Here is a 22,502-nt window from a genome sequence, read left to right on the forward strand (position 1 = left end):
ATATTAGTATTAAGGATTCTTCTAATTATCTAAACTAGATATAAAAACATTTGAACCTCTTATGCTCATATATAGTAATTAATAATTACTTATTAAAGTTTTGTAAGAAAACTCAATGTACTGTTCATATAATATAGAATAAAATTGTTTATTGAAATTGAAGAAAAATACGAAATTAGGAAAATAATACGTCTTATTATTAGATACTACATTTATGTTTATTGTGACTATGTATACATGTGAAAAAAACATGCATTACGTTACAAGAAGTTGAAAAAATTATATTATAATATTAGAGGCAAAATATGATTAGTAGTAAAACTTTTTGGAGTGTACACATTGAATAAAACAAATAAAACAATATATTATTTTTCATTTATCTTAATTTTTTTATGGACATTTTAGATCAGCTTTATTTTGGATTATTTTAGATGAGAAGAGACTAAACTATTATGTACATCTTATTACTATACTTCTTATTAATTATTAACTTTATAGTTGTATAGTAGATATGGAAAAAGATATAACTTCAAAGTTTTCATTTTATTCCAAAATATTGAGATAAATTATGAAAAATTAGGTGTCAAAACTGAAAAGAAAAGTGTTTCTCTATTACAGTTATATAGAATATATGAAATATATTTTTATTTTCATTATTTACATTTGTTTAATTTCTCTCCTTTCGTTTAATTTATGTTTGATTACACTAGCGTTACACTGACCTTGTGTTATATACAATAGAGAAGAATTATTACTATATTATAGGACATTTGGATATAACGATTATGGAATATTTAAGTGCAATGTAAAATAGAAAAAAAGATGAATTTTGTTGTTTGAATGTGTAAACAGTTTGAATCGATAAAAAAATCAATGGTTGTGGAATTCATAACGTCCATACTCGCTTTTTTAGATATACGAAAACTTGCTTTAAATGCTTATACAATAGCCTTTTATACAATATATGAAGCTTATATTCGAAGTTTCCTCTCTAATTTTAATACCATTTATTTATCGTAATAGCGTTTGTTTATTATTCATATAATCCATCTACCAAGTCATTTTATTTTAATACGAAATAACTATTTACATGAAAATACTATCATTAGCACTATTTAAAATTGGGTACACTTTTGCTATTTTCGTAAATACATCTTATCATCTGAGCCAATAAACTCGGTTCACAATTTTGTATGCACCATAACACACTATTCTGTAGTAGCTTGCATTCATTTGCGTAAAAAAATATCCACAGTCCGTGGAAACATTTTCAATGTAAACATAGTAATTTTTTAACACAAAAAAATTTATAATGTCAAAGATTGCATCACGATTAAAACTTTCCAAAAAAATAACACCTTTATTTAAATCATCAACGTTTAAAATCCTCTGCAAGTCCACCTTTAGGTCCATTCCTTGGACAGGTTAGAATGAACATTTAATACTTACTTAAAAACAAGCTATTCATTTAATTAAATTGATATATACATATAAAAGATGTTTAAAAAATGTATAGTTAATATATTAAGAAGGTAAATATTAAATATGAATAAAATTGAAATAATTTTGTATGAAATTAAACTTTACAGAGAAATATAAATATACATAATTTTGTAAAAGAATTTAATCTTAAAACAGCAGATATAAAAGAAGGAATTCCTATGACATGCAAAATAAAAGTAAATTCAGATGGAACTTATAACTTAGATATAAATAATCCTTCATCTATATATTATTTAAAACAAGCATCTGGTTTAGAAAGAGGTAAAATGATTGGTAAGTAATAAGATAAAAAAAAATGTTTAGACTTAACTGTATATCAATAAATATTTAATTGTTATAACAAATCAATTACATTTTTGTTACTATATCACAGAATATGTTTTGAATGAAATCATCAACATTTTATTTTGGAATTAAAATTTTAATTACTTAGATAATTTTAGCGAATAGCAGAAATATTTATAATAATAAAAAATATTTTTTCAATAAATATTTTAAATATTTCAAATCAATTATTACATAAATAGTTTGGTATTTTAAAAATTAAAAAATATTTGAAAGTTATTGAATAAAATAAGTCAATATTGATTAGAGTATAACAATAGTAATAAATAATTTATTTAATAATTGTTTAAATCCCTTGTATAAAATTGTATAAATTTTAATTCTATTTCTTACTTTATAAGAAAATTAAGATTTGCAAAGATTTAATTTATATTTTTCTTTACTATTTGTCCAGTAATTTATATATTATATTTTATAATAAAATTTAGTTTATATTTGAATAATTATTGGTTCCATTTTCAAAAAGATTTAGAAATTTTCTTTATTAATATTTCTTTAATGTTTTTTTAATAAAAGTATTTTCAAATTGATCTATTATTTTTTTGAATTTTATTATATATTTAAATTATTTTATTTAGGAGAAAAAGTTGTTGGTAAAATAACACTAAAACATTTATATGAAATAGCAAAAATTAAAGCTGAAGATCACGCTCTGGCATTAATGAGCTTGCAACAAATTACTCAAATGTTAGTTGGCACTGCAAGAACTGCAGGAATTGAAATAGTAAAGGAATTAGAATATGACGAATACAGCAAATTTTTAGAAAAAAGAAATGCATATGTTGAAAGTAGAATTTTGCGTATGAATGAGAAGAAAGAAGAAAAATTACTTCGAACTACCAAAACAAAAAAGTAGTAGTATTCTTTTAAGTTCTTGAATGTATATAAATATATGTATAATGCCACAATATAGTTTTTTGTTTTATATATATTTTATGAAATTTTAATTATTATTATTAGTTACCAAAATTAAACAACAAATTAAAATAAAACGAAAACCAGTTGAGTTTAACTTATCCAATTTATTTTATTGACAACAAGAATAGGTATGTATATGTTAAGTTTAAAATGTACTGTGTGTTATATTCTAAACTTGTTAATTTTTTTATTTTATTCAATCTATTATATTTCAAAGATTTAAAATACTATATAATTCTTAATATTTATATTTTGTATTAAGATTTACCATTGCGTAATAAAAATTAATTTATTTATTCTACTTGTGATTTGTAAATATTTAAACACTTTCATTTACAGATCAGGTTAATTTTTTGCTAATTCCAAGTGGTTAATAACATCCTATCTTTTGATGCACTCTGCTATAATATAATTTAATAATTTTATCCATCATAATGTTTAAATCTAATGAACTTCTATTTTCCAATTATATTATATATATTACAGAAAATTTTGTAAAAATAAAATTCATATAAAATATAATTCTATCAAGTTTTATAATATAAGCAAACAAGTTTTATATTTTAAATATTTTATACTATCACACATCACATATATTATAGTACAATTCTTGAGCAAATTTTTAATTTTTATCATTTGATTAATTAAATTGAAAATTGAGTTGAAAATGAAATAATATTAAAATTTTTCTATGATTATTGACAAATCAGCATGACTTTCTATTCAAATTATAAACCATTAAATTCATATTTATCATCCAAAAATAATAAAAATGTTGAAATTTGTTGAAAATATAGTAAGCATTTAAAATTTCATAGATATCACAATTAATTGATAATAATAATTAATTTTTCAATTAGTGATTCACGTGCTAAGAATACAGAAATTTGGAATTTTTTTCACGTAAAGAAGCTAGATGCATTATTCTAAATTATTATATTGTATGGCATTGATCGCTTATGTTATTATTTTCTATTTTTATTACTTTACTTTGGAAATTTAATATATGATCGTTATTATATATATAATATAAATATATTATAACTACACATTTAAGCTTGAAATTATTGGCGCTATATAAGGTCAACATTTTATTTTGGCTTTATAAATTATACAGTCGTTATATATCGATTAATAGCAATAGAATATTAATAAGGGTACAAAAGAGAAAAAAAGAAAGAATAAGAATAATTTTATATTATATTTAAACGCAAAGAGCTGAAATAAAAACAAGAAAATTGTGAAATGAAGGTTTTATTGACTAAGTTTAGTCTAAAATATGCATGAGTTGAATAATTTCTGTTATTATTGAATATTTTTTATTGCTTTGAACTTGGTTGATAATTATTAAAATGATTAATTAAACAGTTAAATTAGTAAATTTAAAAATATACAGTTAACAATAAATGTAGTTATAGAGAAAATATAAATAGGGATAATTTTCACATATTTTCTTTCTTTTTTTCCTCATTTCAACTTTCCTACGAACATTTACAATCTATACTGAGAATAAAAAAATGTACACTGTATACATAATAAAGATGTAGTTGTTTTTATTGTTGTAATCAATTATGATAAACTTAGTAGAAAATTACTCTTCAAAGACCCAATGATCATACATATATCTAAGTTTTAAAAAGAATAGGTTAAGACTTTTAAAATGTAAAAAATTTTTTGTCATAACGGGTTCTTTTCTTTCATTATTAGTAATTTAAAAGAAATTTTGAAATAATTTATTTACTTTTTATAGTATTAATGTAGACTATCATTTATATTATTTTTCATTGTTTTCATAATTATATAATTAATGTAAAATTGAACTTTTATATAATTTTTTAATTTTAAATACCACTATATAAAAATACATTAAATTCAAAACATTGTCGTAATTTATATTATTAATTATTAAAATATTTTTCTTAATAAGCTTTAAACAATGAAATATGCGTTTTTAAAATATAGATATAAATTTGTTTCTATAGAATGTTTCAAATTATATCAATTGATTTTTGGAGATTACGCAAAATAAGAAAAAATATGAGAAATTGTTTGGCAGTTTCGTGTACATTTCTTGTAAAAGAAAACAAATTCTCAAGCCTTTACGTATAATCGTAAAACTATTATTTTATAGCTTTTTCTCAGAAAATTTCATTTATAGCTATTTCAGTATGCATACTTACGCACAATGAACTTTGCAATAAACTTGTGATCTCTTGTAAATAGCGAATTTCTCAGAAAATAGTAGGTTATTTGTGGTTATATACATAATTTTTATTTAGAATTTAAGAAAATAATAAAATTAATGATATTTATATCAGCATGATATTAATAGTTTTCATAAATTCTGTATACTAATATAGGAATAAATTTATTATAATATTTAATTAAATATAAAATGTACATTTTTATTTAAAAAATTGTTTATTTGTTTAAATAAAAATTTGTATATACATCCGTGTGCATTTCAATACTGATTCACGGTAAAAATTATATAATATAAATTTTTATAAATTGAAACATATATTTTCAATATATAATAAATTTTATGTTAATTACTTTAACATCAATTAATTATTAACTAATAACTGTTGTATGTTGCTGATTGTTAGTGGATTATTTTCATATTTAAAATACTAATTGCAAAATTAACTCAGAGAATCAAAAGGATAGTTCTCTAGGAGAGTTAAGGTGATATCGAGTTTAATAGAACATAAATTTCTGCAACTAATAGTCTCCTTATTGGTTGAAATAAATATTTAATATCAATTAAATAGATTTCATGAAAATTTGTATGAATATCCATTCCGATATACACGCAGTCTAGTGATTTCCCAACTTACATAAAACGTTTTTTATTTGATTTATTCAATTAGATATTAAAAATTTAAGGAAATAATTCTGGATTTTTCCGGTCTCTATTAGCAAGCTATTTTTATTTAACTAATAATGTCTAAAATACTCGATAAATAAATTAAGGTTTGCGAAATTTATCATATTAGTATTCTATAAAAATACATACAATTTGAGTGAAATAGTGCAATTTTTTCTAAAAATAAGACCAGTAATTATTAAATTGTATAAGCTAGTCAGCGCATATTTTTTGTATTCAATCAAAATTATTAATTAAAAATGGAATATATTTTTTATTAATAAACAGTGTACTTACAAAAGATAATAAATTTAGTATTTGCGCATGCGTAATATATTAACACGAACATCTTTTTACATTTATATTAAATTTTTATTACTATATAACAATTTTTTAATATGCGAAAATAATTAAATAACATTTTATTTCACAAGATATTTGTCCAGAATTTACATTGTAATACTTTGAAGAAAATTACTCTCAAATTATATAATGAATATTCAATAAAAAAAAAAAATATATAAAATTCGAAATTTTTTAAGCTACATTAAGTATAAACTCCTTAAATATGCAATTTATTTATTTAAAATATTTTCGAACGATTATTACCTTGGTCAAAAGTGATACACAACCTATTAATCAGATTCCATACATGTATTTATTCGGTATTTATTATCAAGCATTAATAAATAAAAAAGTATAATGTTAGAAAGCTTGTTGATTGACAATATTAAAATCAGGCGAATAGATTAATTTATATTAACAATAGATAAGTTACTAAAACAAAAATAACCTGTTTTAATTTTATATATATTACTTTCATATTAACTTTAATTAACAAAAAAAAATTAATATATCCTTGAACGATTTATAAATGTTTTAAAATTACAAGCTATTCTTTTCGTAATTTTAATATAATCGAAGTACATAAAAATATTTTATAATAAACAATTCAAGTGCAAAAATTGTATTCGAAAACTACATGTAACAAATTATATGTTCAACAAGTTTGAAATGCTATTGTCAAGTGATTATTTAAAATCCAATTTATCAATTACATCACTAATTTCCTATATTAAAAAATAAGGAACAAATCAAAATTTATATATACTTATTGTTCAAGTTTTAACTATAATTATTCAATTTTTTTACTTTATTTTTAAAAAATAACAAAAATAAAATATTTGAAATTCATTTCTAAACAGTAATATAATAAAGCTTATATACAATATTTTTATATATTTATTACTTTCTAGTTTTCAATTTCTAGTAATAATAAAAAATATATTAATTTCCATATTATATTTGTTTCAAATCTATAATTAAAACTGGGAATTTAAAAAAAAAATCAGTGTATTACTTACCACGTATTCACTTTCAATATTTCATTTTTTTCCTTCAAATAAATCTAAAAAATAAAAACACTAAATTTTTTTAATTGTATGCCATTATAAAAATATTTAATAGAAATTATTTACTACCTTTTTTTTTACTATATTTGATATATTTATCGTTTTAAATTTAATTTATTTTAACTTTTCTAATTTTAATTAGTATTTTTTAACTTAAAATAATTATAACCAAAAATTATAAATTTTTTAAATCAATAAAATTATTTCATATAACATATAAAATGTGTTTTCACAAAATCTATATTTTTTATAAAATACTAGTTCTTAACAAAAACATGTATGCTTTTTAAGCACAACATTAATTATATTAAGTACAATTTTAAAAATATTTCTTTTGTTGAGATTAAATTATTTAGTAAAATAAAATTTCTATTTTTTCAAATTATTATATAAAATATACTAACTTAAACACTGTATTTTGCAGATTGAATTATACATTTTTATTATGTAACTATTATTTCAATATTTGCAAATATTTTTCAATTTCAATCTTTAACACTAATAATTTGGTTATTTAAAACTTATTTCTATTTCTGCAATCTAATATATAGAAAATATGTTCCATTTAAATGATATACAATTTCAATATATAAAACATTTATTATTAATATTATTGTTAATATTATTTATTTATAGCCAAGATAACATTTTATATAAATATTATATTAAAATTTTACTTATTCAAAATCTCAATGAATATTCAATATTATTCATTCAATTTTAATTTCCCACAATTTAAAAGTTTAATGAGTTATTTTTTCTCTATTGAATTTTCAAATATAAAATATAAAATAAGGTAATCTTTTGAATATTATACTTACTCTTGTAATAAACCATACTTTGGAGTATTATATTTTATAACTAAAAAATATTGACTGTTCAATATTTTATCCTTGATTGAATATCTGTACATTTAAAATTTTTATTGATCTTTCTATATAAATTCTTACCTGATATTTATTCTTGAATTTTAAAAACTGTTTTCGATAACTGTGAGATAATGTTATTTTAAATAATTATCACATTCTTATTAATAAATATAAATAAGTATATAAATTAACTGTATTATATTAATTTGTTAAAACTCGATTGTCAGTCCTCTCTTAATACTTAATATATTAAATAAAATATAGATTCTGATTAATTTAATAATTGTTCCTGCTTGTACAATTATTATAAACATTTAATTTTTAATAAATTTATTACATGTGCATATACTTGCTTACCTCACCCCCCTTAATACTTTAGACATGATTAGTTAACACCTTGTTGTTTAAATGACGATACTTTATATGACAAAAATGTTTGGTTGTCCTTATTACAATCTGTGAAAGCAGCAATATTTGGGTCAAATGAGGGAAAGAATATATTAATTAGTTACCACAATGAAAACATTACTAATTTAAATTATTTTTATATATTTTTCTATAAAATAAATCATAAATTTTAGTCACAAATTTAATCATAAATTTTAAAATTTAGAAAACAAGCACAAACTTTGAAACTCAATTGTAAAAATAATTATTTGTAATTATAGTAAAGAAAATGCAATTTATCCATAACATGCATTTAAAATATATTATGGAAATTTTTGCTAAAACAACTAAGTAAAACAATATATACATAAATATAAATCTATTTTAAAATATGTCTTATAATTTCATATTGCAATCATTTTAATTAAATCATCATAATTTTATTATGTTCCATATTTAAATCTTAAAGAATTTTTTATCTTTACTATTCATAGGTAAAATGTAAGTATATTCAAACTTTCTTAATATTATAATAATAAATTCTTTTGCAGTTATTTATTTGATATTAATTTCTGAGTAATTTTCTTGTTATAAAATCCTTAAGTATATTTTGTTTTATCTGTAATGATATAAAAATTTCACTTTTGATTGAAATCAATATTCAATTGCAACTCAACATTTTTATTAAAAATATAGATTTAAGTCAGCAAACAGAGTATATTATGAATCATATCAATTAAAATATCTTTAATCTATGTATTTTTCAATTGATAAGATATTTTTTTTATTTAATAATTAATAAGCTAACGAAAAGTTATCTGTCTTGATTGTAATGTAGATAAATTTATTCAAAATGTAAAAGCAATCTTAGACAAAATCAGATTCTATTTTCAAATATAAACTATTATATATGTTATTTTTACGAATGTTAATTTTCTAATTGTTACATACATACATACATACATACATACATATACATATATATATATATATATATATATATATATGAATTATTGAAATTAAATTTATAATTAAAAATAAACATTATTGTAATTCAAGTTAAAAAATGGTTTCAATTATATGACTCACTCTGATATTAGTCCAATAAATAAATAACTAAATCGTGCAACTTCTAAGATATTACTGTACTTTTACAAACATATTACTTATATTTTATTTATATTCTTGAAAATTGCTCTTGTACTTATTTCATTAGGTCAAATATGGATTATGCCCATATATAAGTAGATAATTTTTGCCCATATATAAACAGATAAACATATAAGTAGAGAATACTTAAAAATACAAAATCAAAATTGCAATATTATTTTAAGATCTTGTAAATTATACTTTTGATCTCAAATAAAAATCTATTTTTAATAACTTTAATTTGATGTAATTCACACTGCTTTTAGTGAAAATTTCTTTCATTTAGTAACGTAGTATGTGTTTTTAGTTTCACACAGATATATCCATAACTACAGTTTAAAAAGTATTCAAAAATATTGTAATATCTAATTTGAAATAAATTATTCAGTTATCATAATTAAATATTGATCCGTTGATTTATAAAGATATTTCCAAAAGGTCTTTGTATTGTATATCAGCTAACCTGAGAAAATAATGCAATTTTCAAGGAACTTAATTGATCAACCCGCTCACCCTTTTAATTGACTCCAACTTTTCCATTTTGAATTCATTTAATATCTTCTTATGGAATGATTTAGTGATTGGGCAATATATAAATGTGTAGAAGTAAAAACTTGGATATGAAATTATTGGATTTCTAGAAAAAAATCTTTCCTATTACTCCCAAAAACAAACATTCCGCTCACCAAAAATAACAAGTAATGCCAACCATGTTGTGAATATCCCAACTGCAATATTTTTTGATCTCTGGATTGAATGATTTCTAAGATGAATTCCATACTGAAAAGGAGTGATGAAATTAATAGATTAAGAATGAATATATTAACCTGGGAAATCAAAAGTTGTCTCCTTTTTAAAATACATTTATTTATTTTTAACAATTTTAATTTTCCTATTTTTTATATAAATATAATTTTAACAATTGTACAATTAAAATAGGTTACAAATTCTCTAATGTACATTATTTTAAACAACGAACTTTTTAATTTAATCTTATGTTATACAGGTATTAAAGTCCATTTGAAATAACATAATTATAAAAGTAATTACGTTTTTTTTTTTTTAAGTAAATAAGAAACTTTGACTTTGATACAATCTACAAACCACACTGATGACAGGCATAGAAACCTGCTAGCGTGATGTCATGGTTTCCGAGGCAGTCCCTCAAGATCACCAGAAACAGCTACACCCAACTTCTAGACCATTTCCATCTCAAACAGCAGGACTGTAAGTAAAAAATACCCAGATATACACCAAATGGTGACAATTTATTTCCCATGGTATTTGTACACCATGTTTCATCAATATCTATTTTAGATCAATCTTGTTGCAATGTTGAACCAATACAGATGTTGGATATGAATGTTCCTCTTCATCTTTATATCTCTTTTAATAAATTAAAAAACCGATTCATGGCGGTTTTTTAAATAATTGAATTGATCAAAGTAATCTGTGATATTAAAATTATTTTCCTTCATCGCTGAAAAGGGGCTTTTATTTCACTTAATTGTGACATGAATGAGTCAAGACTGCTTAATTCTGGACATAACTGACCTGCCCATGTGTTGTAATGCTCTTGAGTGTAAATTTGATCATAGCAATTTACTTTGTCTTCATCATCTTTATATATACCATCATATTTATTTTGTATACTTTCATCCAAGTTATTTTTCAAATCACTGTCTTTATATGTTCGGGTTTTATAGTTGCCATCTTTATAACCCATATCTTCTATTAATCGTTGTCTCATTTGTTGCCACCTCATGATTCTCGATAGCTGTTTATTGCGTAGTTCCTGTTCCGCTTTATATAAAACTGACGATAAAACGGCTTCAATTCTAAGGTTGCGTTTACGATTTTTACGGCACATTATTTTTTTCGAACGCACTCTACTAATCCAATTAGCTAACTGTTCGGTTTGACTCGGTTGATCTGCATCGAATTCTCGTGGCCTCACGGTAGCACCCATTTGTTCTTGACGCGATGACGACTAATAAAATTTTTCGTGTTACTACTACTATACCTTTCAACGTTTTTTTATGGTATAATAAATTTATGCCCAATACTCAAAATACAGCACAATATCAATTTTTTAATATGTAAAAATGTGATATTAATTTATTAATGAAAATATTGAACAATGTTCACGATTGTTTTTCTCTTCTTAATTATTAAAAAATAATCAAGAATAAATGCTAACCAACCTGATTTTGCTCATTTCTTCATATAAAATCCTTAAATTTACTGTAAACTTATATTGGTGTATTAACTAACGGAACTTTTACACCTATCCACTAATTTTATATTCTTCTACCATCGAGGATTGTGAAAGGACTGCCCACTCAAAAATACAGATGGACTATTTATAAATTTAGATAGCGTCGCTTTTAACTTTCTTGTGTAACTAAAAGAAATAGTTCGTATTAAAAATTCGTAATATTTAAACAATATTTTAAAAAATATAATAATAAAATTTTAAAATATGTGTTTTTTAAAATTAAAACTAAATATTTAATTTATATTTAAATGAATCAGTTGATAAAGTACGATATATTAAGAAACTTACCGCGTAGGAATGCGTTCTACGGCCCCCCCACTTTCAGGTTAATTATAATATTAAGGAGTGGAAAGAAATAACGTACGTTTGCCTATATGGCTATATCCGTGCACTGCCATTCCTTATTCTTAAATCAGCGTTTCAATTCTTAAATATTTAGTTAATATGAATTTATATTTTATGGAATAATTTAAAAAATTTTATATTTTCGTAATTATATTACAAAGGAGTTAAAATTCTTATAGATTTCTAAAAAACTATTAAAATTTTAATACATACTATTAGTAGTAGTTTTTTCCGTGTACATTATATATACACTGTATATAATGTAAATTGTATATATCTATATTTGTATTAATAAATAAATATTTTGATAATGTACGCCATTAATGTTTATTAATTTCGAAGAAGCAATTTACAACTTAAAAGATATTACAAATTAAAAGATAGATACTTTTAATAATTTTTATAATGTTTATTTTATTGTTTATTTTATTTTTATAATGTTTAAATTTATAGTTAATTAATTTTATAATTATAGAAATTTAATATTAAATTAATTTCATTTTACTTTGATTTTTTTCTGAATAGTATATATAAAATATCCAAATATTTTATAGTTATTACTACTTGGGAATTAAGTTTTTAAATTTAGTTTTGATTCATTATAGTTGTATTGTAACTTATTTCAAAATTTAAATTTCAAATTCTTTATTGATAATTTTATCTACTAAGTCATAAAGAGTAATTATTGTTTTTAAAGAATATTCTCCATTCTGTGATTGAAATAAAAGTTTTTATACTTCTTTCCAATCTAATGAAACAGTTAATATCGAACTTCAATAATAATAAAATTTTACTTATATAAAAAATTTTATAAAATATGAGGTAAACAATTTATTTCATGAACATAAAGTTAATACACATTAAAATTAATTCATAACACAATTTATAATAAACTTACAATTTTGTAATAAAAGAATTAATGTATTTATTATTTACATCTTAAATAGTTGCATCATTGCTAAGATATATCATTTAAATGAAAAATTCAATTTTCAAATGAATAAAAAAAATAGTCTATATAAAACTTTAAAAAATTATAATTAATGTGAAAACTCCATATAATAAAAGACATGGATAAGCTATCAAAAATCGTTGTTTATTATCACCAGACATAACACAAAATAGTCTAGATGACGATAGAGTAGCCCATGCAACAACTATTACAGCTAGGATTAGACCATAGAATCCACGAAGACTTGTAAAAATACCTAAACCTGCTAATCCAACTACTGGAAGTATACAATAACCTAAAATAGATGCAACTGATGCCAAGGTAATATTTTCAGTGTTGCTCATTAGTGATTGCAAAATATACATTAATATACACGAAGTCACTGCTAATCCATACACATATCCAAAATGTGCTTTTGATCCAGCTAATAATAAAAATCCTGCTAATAATAAACAAAATCCTATAGGTCCAGCTAAATCAGTATCTTGTAAAAGATAATTTACATCATCTGCTTGTCCATCCCTGTGAAATGGATTCAGAACAGCTAATGTTTTTTGTACAATTCTATCTGGATTTATTCCAAGTTCTTCTAAAAGTGGTGGTTCATCTTCTTCATCTGTAAAAGTTGTTCCTACAATATGATATTTGATTTTATTACAATTAATAATATAAATAGTATTTCAAATTATTAATCCTGATTATAATTATTGGGTTTAAATAAATTACCAACATATCCAGTAGTTTGATTAGGATTCAAATATTCTTGATTTAAATACGTTCCATATTCACTTGATTGTTGATCATTATAAGTTGCAAAGTCAAATTGTTGGTTAGATTGATTAAAACTACTATTTTCAAAATTAAATTGATTTTGAATTGATGGAGTCCAATATTTATCTTTTTGAGAATAACCTGCCATATTAAAAAATAGTTTTGTCCACAAAGCACTAAAGTTAATAATAAAATAATTTTTTTATTTAAGATCTGAACTCTAATTATGAGAGAACTCAAAACAAATTATATGTGGTAAAATCATATATTAGTAGCACTTGTAATAATTTCAAATAGTGACAGATAATTTTATATAAGCTATATGTAAAATTCAAATCTAATCGATATCTTTTTCCTAGTCATAATGTGCGTGATTAATAACGATATGCACTCTTACTTTTTTCATTGCATCTTTGGGTAAACTAATATTTTTCATCATATTCACTGTGCTTAAAAATTTTCATATCAGCTAATATTAAGTAAAAAGATAAATTTATTTTTAACCATATCTTTTCTTATTTTAATCTGTTTAAAATTATCAAAATTTTATAATTTCTAAAAAATATAACAATATCCTTTATATCGTTTATATTTTATTTTTTGAAAATATCATTGTGTTTTAATAAATTATTTTTAAATTATTTATTTAATTTATTTTTAATTATTTATAATAAAGCTTTTTATTTGTGTTATGCTCGAATAAACTCAAATAAAAATTTTTAGAAAAACAAATTAGGGTCAGTGAAGTAATTACCTACTTAAAACATGCGTAATTGTGCTTGAAGCTTATTGGCTTTCAATGACAGCTGAATATGAAATATTAACAATGCATTTAAATAATGATACATTTAAAGAATATAGAAATACAAATTATTTCCGTAAATAAAATTTGCTCTTATGTTTGTTATATCTAATCAAATAAAAAAGATTGATTAAATTTTTAATACTAAAATAAAAAATGTCAAATATGCGAAGAAATTAATTTAAAATTTTGTATTCGATTACAAAACTTACAACATTAAGTAAATAAATCTATGCTAATTATCATACTTACCAAAAGTTTTCAAATTTTTTCTTAAAATAATATCGAATTTTTTAATTTTAACTGCAAAGACTACCTATTTAGATTGTCTACATCAATCTAATCATAAGCAGTAGTTATTGACAATTATCAATATTCTATTTAATGAAAATTGTAATGTTTTAAATAGAACAATAATGTACTTACGTTTCAAAACAATAAAAGATTAGGTAGAAAGCACAATACTTTCTACATCTTTTATTGAAAATTTGGAATGCTCATGTTTTTAATAATAAAATATAAGAAGGATTGCAGAAGAGGAACAAACAACTTGTATAATAGAAAGAGCGGCGACTCATTAAGCGACAAATTACCAATTTATTAAATATTAATATGTGCTACTTTTTTTGTGTTCTCTATTTATGTTGATCCGTTACGAGTATTTTCTGTATATTTCATGAACAATCTGGTGTACACTGAAATTTTATCTAATAAGATTAATTGCAACAACGTAATTCAGTAAAGTATACTTTGGAATTTATTATCTATTTTTTGCGTCAATTAACTACAGAACGTCGAAACTCGTAGAAAATTTGATGATAAAATAAGTTTTCCATATCATCGTTAATTGATAGTAGTGCAATTGAAACTATATTGAATTATAATTGAAACGATAAGCTATTATCGCGTTATTGTTTACATCACTCTTTTCATTTTTATAACGTGAACTGTCTGGCAGATGTCTGCTTGTAAAATTGGTATTCTTATTTTCAGCGATACTAATAAATTTATTTGAACATTGCATAAATTCTTAGATTTCTAAATCAGGTATTGATACTTTAAATGCAGTTTTTGTTTTACTAATTCTCTGTTTGAACTTAATTTTTTTTTTCCTATGAAGATTTGACTGCTACAATAAAATAATTACATTTGAAAGGGAAGAAGACGTTTAATAGATGGTATATGAATTTTCATTATCTTGTCAACTATTTATGCAAATAATTTCAGTTTTATGATGCTGATACGTGGACATTTCAAATATTAACCATGTATATCCTTGATATTATTACTTGAAAGATTAGCCGTGTTATGTGTTGTAAATATGGCTTTTGAGAGATTCGTTAGAAATGACGATAGCATTACAATGCAAATCAATCAGTGCAGGCATTTATAATACAAGTAATGGAATAAATTTGAAACTATATATTTGACTATTATATTCCAAATAACATACATATTTTCAATTTAAATATCTTGGTAAACTATTTAAATATATTAGTAGAAAATATCTAGTTTATAAAGGTATTAAAACGGTACAAAAATTAAAAACTATTAAAAGAAATTAACAAAAAATATTACAAATATTTTAAAAAACATAACAAACGTTAAAAAAAATATTAGAAATAATTTGTATTAAAAATAGCTTAAAATTATAATTAATAATTTCAATTTTCATTCTATATTATTTCTTTAATGCAAGAAACGTAATTATTTGAATATTCTTTAGAAGAAAGAAACATATTTATTTAACATAGTAAATATAAAATTGAAAAACTGATAATGATTATATAAGCCAATAGATAATATTTCTAAATGTTTTTAATATCTTAACGTTATATTTAGAATTTATTAAATGATATAATTTGTATATATTTATCGATATGATAATATATATTTTAATGAAAAATCTGAGTACACCAAATTGGAATCATATAAATATTACGGGAGTAAGGGCATTTATATACTGCCTGAGTTTTTTTTTATTTTTGAAGCATGAGTAGCAATCCGTTTCTTTCATATATCTGTCCGTACCTTCCGTTCCAAGTAACATTTTAACATACCACTCACGGTATTTGACGTTTGTAAAACACGTGTCCTAGTATTGTAATTAAAATTATTTACTTTAACTTTTTAAATACAAGTGTGTCGCATATTAGTGTATATTATGAAAAAATTAATATAAGATTATTATATTATATTAGTTGCAATAATAAATTTTTTTTATATAAATATAACTTAGTCTCAATATATGCTGAAGCTTATCATTTTTATATTCACAAGTATTAATCAATTATATTTTTAAAAATAAATATTTTGAAATTTTATTCGTATTTATAATTACGAATATCAACAACATTATTTTCTTATTCTTCAGATAACAAATTCTAGTTCAGCTATAAGTAAGATAAACTTAAATGTATAAGCATGAACCATCAGATTTTCTCGCGAATCGTAGAATATGATGATTAACGATTTTGAAATGATTTATTGTAGTTGTATCACTAAATAAGGCAAACGTATTATTTTTCATCATATTACTTAAGACCAGTCTTGTCATTCAATCGTTATGTTCTATTTTTCTTTCTATTTACTTACATCGCTCTTTCATTTTTTCACCTCTTCTATTAATCTTTTTATTTTTTCGCTATTTGTATCCTTTTTTAGTTATTCTAATTTACATTATTAAGAAGTTAATTCCTATTTGACACTGCAGTACTTAAAGATTAATCAACAAACAAATATATTTAATCAAAATTGATATCATTAATCCATTACGATATTACAATATAAATTATTATATTTATAACTTATTATGTATATGTTCGTCGATAAACTTCATTAAACATTTTGACACGAGTTAAGTTTTTGTTCTTTAAAATACTTAATAGTTTATTTAATGTAAAATTTTAAAGAAAAAATAAAAAGTTCCCTTATATATTTGTACATATTAACTAAAAATAAGTTAGAAATCTTGTTGTTTAAAGAATTTAAATAAAAAATGTAAATTAATAAGAATTCAAATTTTACAACAATATTGAATTAATTTATTAAAAATATTTTCAGTGTATATTAAGTTAAATAAAATAAATAAGTTATTAACTAAATACAGAAAATTAAAAAAATATATATTTAAATATACTATAAAAAATAATTATTAATAAATATTAAGAAACGACACTATACATTTACGAATTATTTTACATTTAATTAAATTTAACACGAATCGGTAAAATTACGTACACGTATTGTATGAGAAATGGTTTTGTCTACGTTACATATGTAGCTCAACAGTTAAATAGTTTAAGGTTGCATTGTTTGTTATCACGAGCAACGTCATGAGGATTTATATTGTCATCATTAGTTTTGGTATAACAATATATTGTCATCATTGGTTTTGGTATAGCGAAAGAATTTATACAAAGTAAAGAATATTATATAGGAGTACCAGTTTAAATTAATATTACAGATAAAAACCAAGATCGTGAAGAAACATTTCACATACAAATGATGAAAATTCCTTTTTTTTTCATTAACTCCATTTTTAATTTTCTTCCGTTATTCTTGCTGTATTTTTTTTCGATTGTATAATTTGATAAACTACTGTATCAAAATCCTGTAATAATATTAATTTAATCTGGAACCATACATTTCTACATACATGAAGGATTTTTGCTATCAATCTTTTCAATTTAATTAGTTTTACTGTCATTGCAATCAATATTTTAAACGTATTTTGTATTCCTCTATATAAAATCAATGAAAGTCTGGTGCGATATTTGTATTTTTTAAAATAATTGTATAATTACGGAGTAATATAAACATATATGTAAATCAACATTTAGTATATTAATTTAGAAGATTCTTAAATTCATTATATATTACTATGCTTTTTTTTAATTTATTGTTTTTAAAGATAATTGAAAATATATTAAACTTTTGACATTTAATAAATTAGAATGATATAATATAATTTTGTAATATGAATTATTTTAATTTTAGATATTACTAGCTTCAAATACAATGTATGAAACAAATATGGGCATTTATATAACACTTAAAAAATAACTTATAATAAAAATTTTTACAAAATATATGAGATAATATTTAGAAATGAAAAATATACAGATAATGAGATAAATTTTTATATTTCACTTTTAAAAATATAAATATAAATACTTAATTTCTATTAATATTTATTTAAATACTATATAAAACATTATATACAAATCGAACACATTGTAATTCATAAGATTAGAGTAATATCTCATATGCATTTTATATTTTGTGTATATTATAAGATGAATTTTTTTTGTATTACATTTTAGCTATGTTCCCAATAATAAAGTTAGTAAAAGTTTCATTTAAAATTAATTTTTCTTACCATTTATTTTATTATCTAATATTATGTACCTGTTATCTTTTTTTTATATAAATCTTAATATTCTTTTAACAGTGTCAGACAAATTAACCACTTAACAAAAGGGAATTTAAAAATATATGAAAATTTCTGCCATTTAAATTAATTCTAGATTCTTCATAATAAAATATCCTCAATTTTAATATCGGATGAATAATGTTTATATAATGATTCACAAATATTTGAATATATTGATCATGTGAGTCATAATTTAAAAAATTTATTGTTGAATGTAACATATTTCAAATATTTAGTCATATAAATAGATATATAAATTATATAAGTTATTAGAAAATATTGGCAATTAAATTTCAATTAAAATTTATTAATATATCAAAAATTATCAAAAATTTCTCAAAGCATAATGTGTAAAGTATATATAATTGATATACATAAATATTATTTCATTCTTCAAAATATTTTATAACTACAAAAATATATATTTATTAAAATTAGCACAATCAAAACGAACTTTAAAACTAAACGATCAATTTAAAATAAATCTGTTACGTTTAATATCATACTTTTTATAGATTTAAAACATTTATCAAGTAATATTTGCATAAAAATATATTAACATAATATTAATTTTTCATACAACTCTAAAATATAATTTAAACAAAAATGTACATATATGTATATATATATATTTTATTTAAAACATAAATAAAATATGATTGCATGAGTTATTTCAAATATTTACATTTTCAAATTTTTTTATACAATATCCAAAATATAAAATAGATTTTATTAATATTATATTAATAGAAATATCGTAAATTAAATAACCATTTATACTTCATTTAAACTTAAAAAAAATCCACAAGAAAAAAAATATACCTATTGAAAAAAAAAATAAATATACTATATAATAGTTCTGACTTCCTTTAGCCATCCTGAGCACTCTTGTAACTGATCGAGAAAGAGATCCACTTGTTCTTTCAAAATCATCATCCTAGAAAATAAATAATATATAAAACTATCGATAGATTGTAAATTTTTTTTAAATATATAATTTGAAACAAAAAACAAAAAAAGAACAAAGAAAGAACAAAAATTATTAATGTATAGATATGGCTTTAAAATAGATTATTTTAATATACAGAAAAGTACCTAGTCCAAAATAAAATTTACTTTGACACATATTTATATGTTTATATGAATATTTATATAACTATATACTTGATATAAAACATGACATTTAGTGTACACAAAAGTGAATCAGAACTTATATTAATTTGTTTGTAATTTAAATTAAATTTCTAAGTTTAGATAAATATTAACCATGTCACGTAGCATTTTATCTTGATATTTAACCTCTGTACCAATATCAATGGACAATGATTTTAGTGCATGTATCTTGTCTTTTAATTCATCGGTCATACGGTCATTTTCTTCTTCTAATGAATTAGATGATGTACTAGGCAGTGGTTCGTAGCCATAACCTTTTAAAAAACCATATATTAAATAAAATATCCATTACAAATTTTATGCATAATATTACTTGAATGAGCTCGTCTCATGTTAAAATGTTTGGACTCCACGGTGATAATTAATTTTAAGTAATATTATTAAATAATTCGATAAACAAAATATTGTTATCACAAACGAAGTAACTACTATATCCAAACTACATTGCAATCACTGAAAAAAGTGCACCTTCTAAAAGCATGCGCAATAGAAGTTTAAGCAATTTACTTTTTTTTAGCTTAATTTTAATATCATATTCATCAAGGTGTTCCCACAAGATTAATAATAATGGTACAATTGATTAAAGAAACATTAAATTTTTTGTTTCAATATTTACAAAAAAATTCTAAGAATTTTTTTTTAGTTGAATGTAAAACAAATAATAAATATTACAGTTTTCAGTTTTAAATGAATTTTGCTTATAAAAAAAATGTATTAATATAAAATATCTAAAATTTATTTATGAATATACTCACGCATAGAATAAAAAACAATAAGTAATATTATCTTATATAAATTATATACTGAATATACAGCAGAGAAATGCACTAAAGTTTAAAAGCTGGATTTTAAAATGTTATTTCATTTTAAGCTGATTTGGACTATTTGAATGTTTCTTTAACAAATTCCATTTATTTCTCATTTTTACTATTTATTCTATCAGTTGATTGAAAAATTATAGAATGTTGTATTATTTAAAATTTTTCCTTATAATTATATATAATTATTATTATAACATTTATAAAATAGGCGGGTGATTATATTAATATTTTTTTTTATGATTGAATTGATTTTAACAATGATATTCTATATAATGATATAGAAAGTATAAATAAAACAAAGTTTTTGATATCAACTTTTTTCAAAATCAAAAAGTTTCGATTTAGATTCTATTTTTTCTGTTAAATATATTGAATATGGAAACAATGTTTTCTTGACTTTTTTAGATTATAAAAGAATAATGGATATTACTATTTTATGATATCTTTAAATTACATAGCAATTACATATTTTGATTTCAGTTTAAATTTAAATATTTATTTTTTTTGTATGCTAATTATATAATACGTAAATTATACGTAGATTGCATATAACTTTATTCATGACTTATATATATTTAAATATAATAAATTCTAAATACTCAACAGATTTGTTAACTTTAATTATTTAAAAGCTGCTAACGGAAGTTAACAGCTAAATTAATACTATATTGCTTTATATTATTTAAATTTAAAATTATAAATACATTCTAAGAATATAAAATGTGAGATAAATGTAACCATCGAGAGTCAACGAATATTAAAAATAAAATTAATAAACAATATATTGACTCACTCATATTATTATAAATATTTTACGTTTAAAATACATTGTATTTTTTTAAGAAAATAAGAAATATTAATCTGATATTACGATTTTGTATTAGCAAAATATTGATACCTAACAAATTGTTATTATATTTTTTGTTTTTGAATTATATACATTGTACTATTCAATTATCAATAATAATTCATTTTATTCTTTAAAAATGTAATAGTAATTTAAATTTAAATTTACAAAATATCCTTTAATATTCTGATGAATTGCTTAAGGTTTATATAAGAAAATGTAACAGTGAATATAGTGATATAAAGTTTGTGTATAATTAACAAACTTCTCGGATCATATGGTGCTAATGAACGTATGACATATTAGCATCATCAGAAAATCAAATATTATTGAACTTGATAAAACTGCATTATTTTTATATTATTAATTACATTTTTTATAATAGTTTTTAAAAATATTAAACTGAATTTACTTCATTATATTTATGGGATATATAAATGTGTTAAATACGCAATTAGGACATAAATGTTTTAAAATAAGAATAAGATATTTTCTACATGAAAAAATCGCATGTATTTTGAAGTATAAAGAAACTAGTAATATCTTGTTTAAATTGTGAAGAATTTTCAGTTCTTTTAATATTTTACAATTTTCCCATCATATCAAATTTATGTTTGAACACGATA

The 22,502-nt window shown here is 21.0% G+C and overlaps 4 protein-coding genes across 6 annotated transcripts; 1 reads left to right on the top strand and 3 right to left on the bottom strand.

Annotated features, from left to right (window-relative positions):
* Nucleotides 1–1,388: 1,388 nt before the first annotated feature.
* mRpL11 (mitochondrial ribosomal protein L11) lies at nucleotides 1,389–2,705 on the top strand (the record flags this gene model as incomplete). Its single annotated transcript, XM_011507454.1, has 3 exons — nucleotides 1,389–1,424; nucleotides 1,590–1,776; nucleotides 2,427–2,705. Coding segments are annotated over 3 exons (501 nt in total), but the record flags the coding sequence as incomplete, so codon positions are not given.
* A 7,907-nt stretch (nucleotides 2,706–10,612) lies between these two features.
* On the bottom strand, nucleotides 10,613–11,829 carry LOC105368102 (uncharacterized). The gene is made up of 2 exons (XM_011507014.1): nucleotides 11,657–11,829; nucleotides 10,613–11,442 (listed from the first exon to the last, which is right to left on the bottom strand). Exon 2 carries the CDS (start codon nucleotides 11,419–11,421, stop codon nucleotides 10,927–10,929), a length of 495 nt encoding a protein of 164 aa, XP_011505316.1. The 5' UTR covers nucleotides 11,422–11,442; nucleotides 11,657–11,829; the 3' UTR covers nucleotides 10,613–10,926.
* A 1,253-nt stretch (nucleotides 11,830–13,082) lies between these two features.
* On the bottom strand, nucleotides 13,083–13,946 carry Yip1d1 (Yip1 domain-containing 1). 3 transcript variants are annotated; one of them, XM_011507018.1, is made up of 2 exons: nucleotides 13,754–13,946; nucleotides 13,083–13,658 (listed from the first exon to the last, which is right to left on the bottom strand). In XM_011507018.1, exons 1-2 carry the CDS (start codon nucleotides 13,944–13,946, stop codon nucleotides 13,102–13,104), a joined length of 750 nt encoding a protein of 249 aa, XP_011505320.1. In that variant the 3' UTR covers nucleotides 13,083–13,101. The 3 variants fall into 3 exon arrangements, with proteins under 3 accessions (XP_011505320.1, XP_011505319.1, XP_011505318.1); XM_011507017.1 differs by having other exon boundaries at nucleotides 13,083–13,645; nucleotides 13,723–13,946; XM_011507016.1 differs by having other exon boundaries at nucleotides 13,083–13,660; nucleotides 13,723–13,946.
* A 5,870-nt stretch (nucleotides 13,947–19,816) lies between these two features.
* On the bottom strand, nucleotides 19,817–20,682 carry Bet1 (blocked early in transport 1). Its single transcript, XM_011507019.1, has 3 exons — nucleotides 20,522–20,682; nucleotides 20,302–20,462; nucleotides 19,817–19,972 (listed from the first exon to the last, which is right to left on the bottom strand). Exons 1-3 carry the CDS (start codon nucleotides 20,538–20,540, stop codon nucleotides 19,817–19,819), a joined length of 336 nt encoding a protein of 111 aa, XP_011505321.1. The 5' UTR covers nucleotides 20,541–20,682.
* Nucleotides 20,683–22,502: the final 1,820 nt, after the last annotated feature.

The sequence above is a fragment of the Ceratosolen solmsi genome, unplaced genomic scaffold (genome assembly GCF_000503995.2).
Source record: "Ceratosolen solmsi marchali unplaced genomic scaffold, CerSol_1.0 scaffold6, whole genome shotgun sequence".
Taxonomy (NCBI): domain Eukaryota; kingdom Metazoa; phylum Arthropoda; class Insecta; order Hymenoptera; family Agaonidae; genus Ceratosolen; species Ceratosolen solmsi.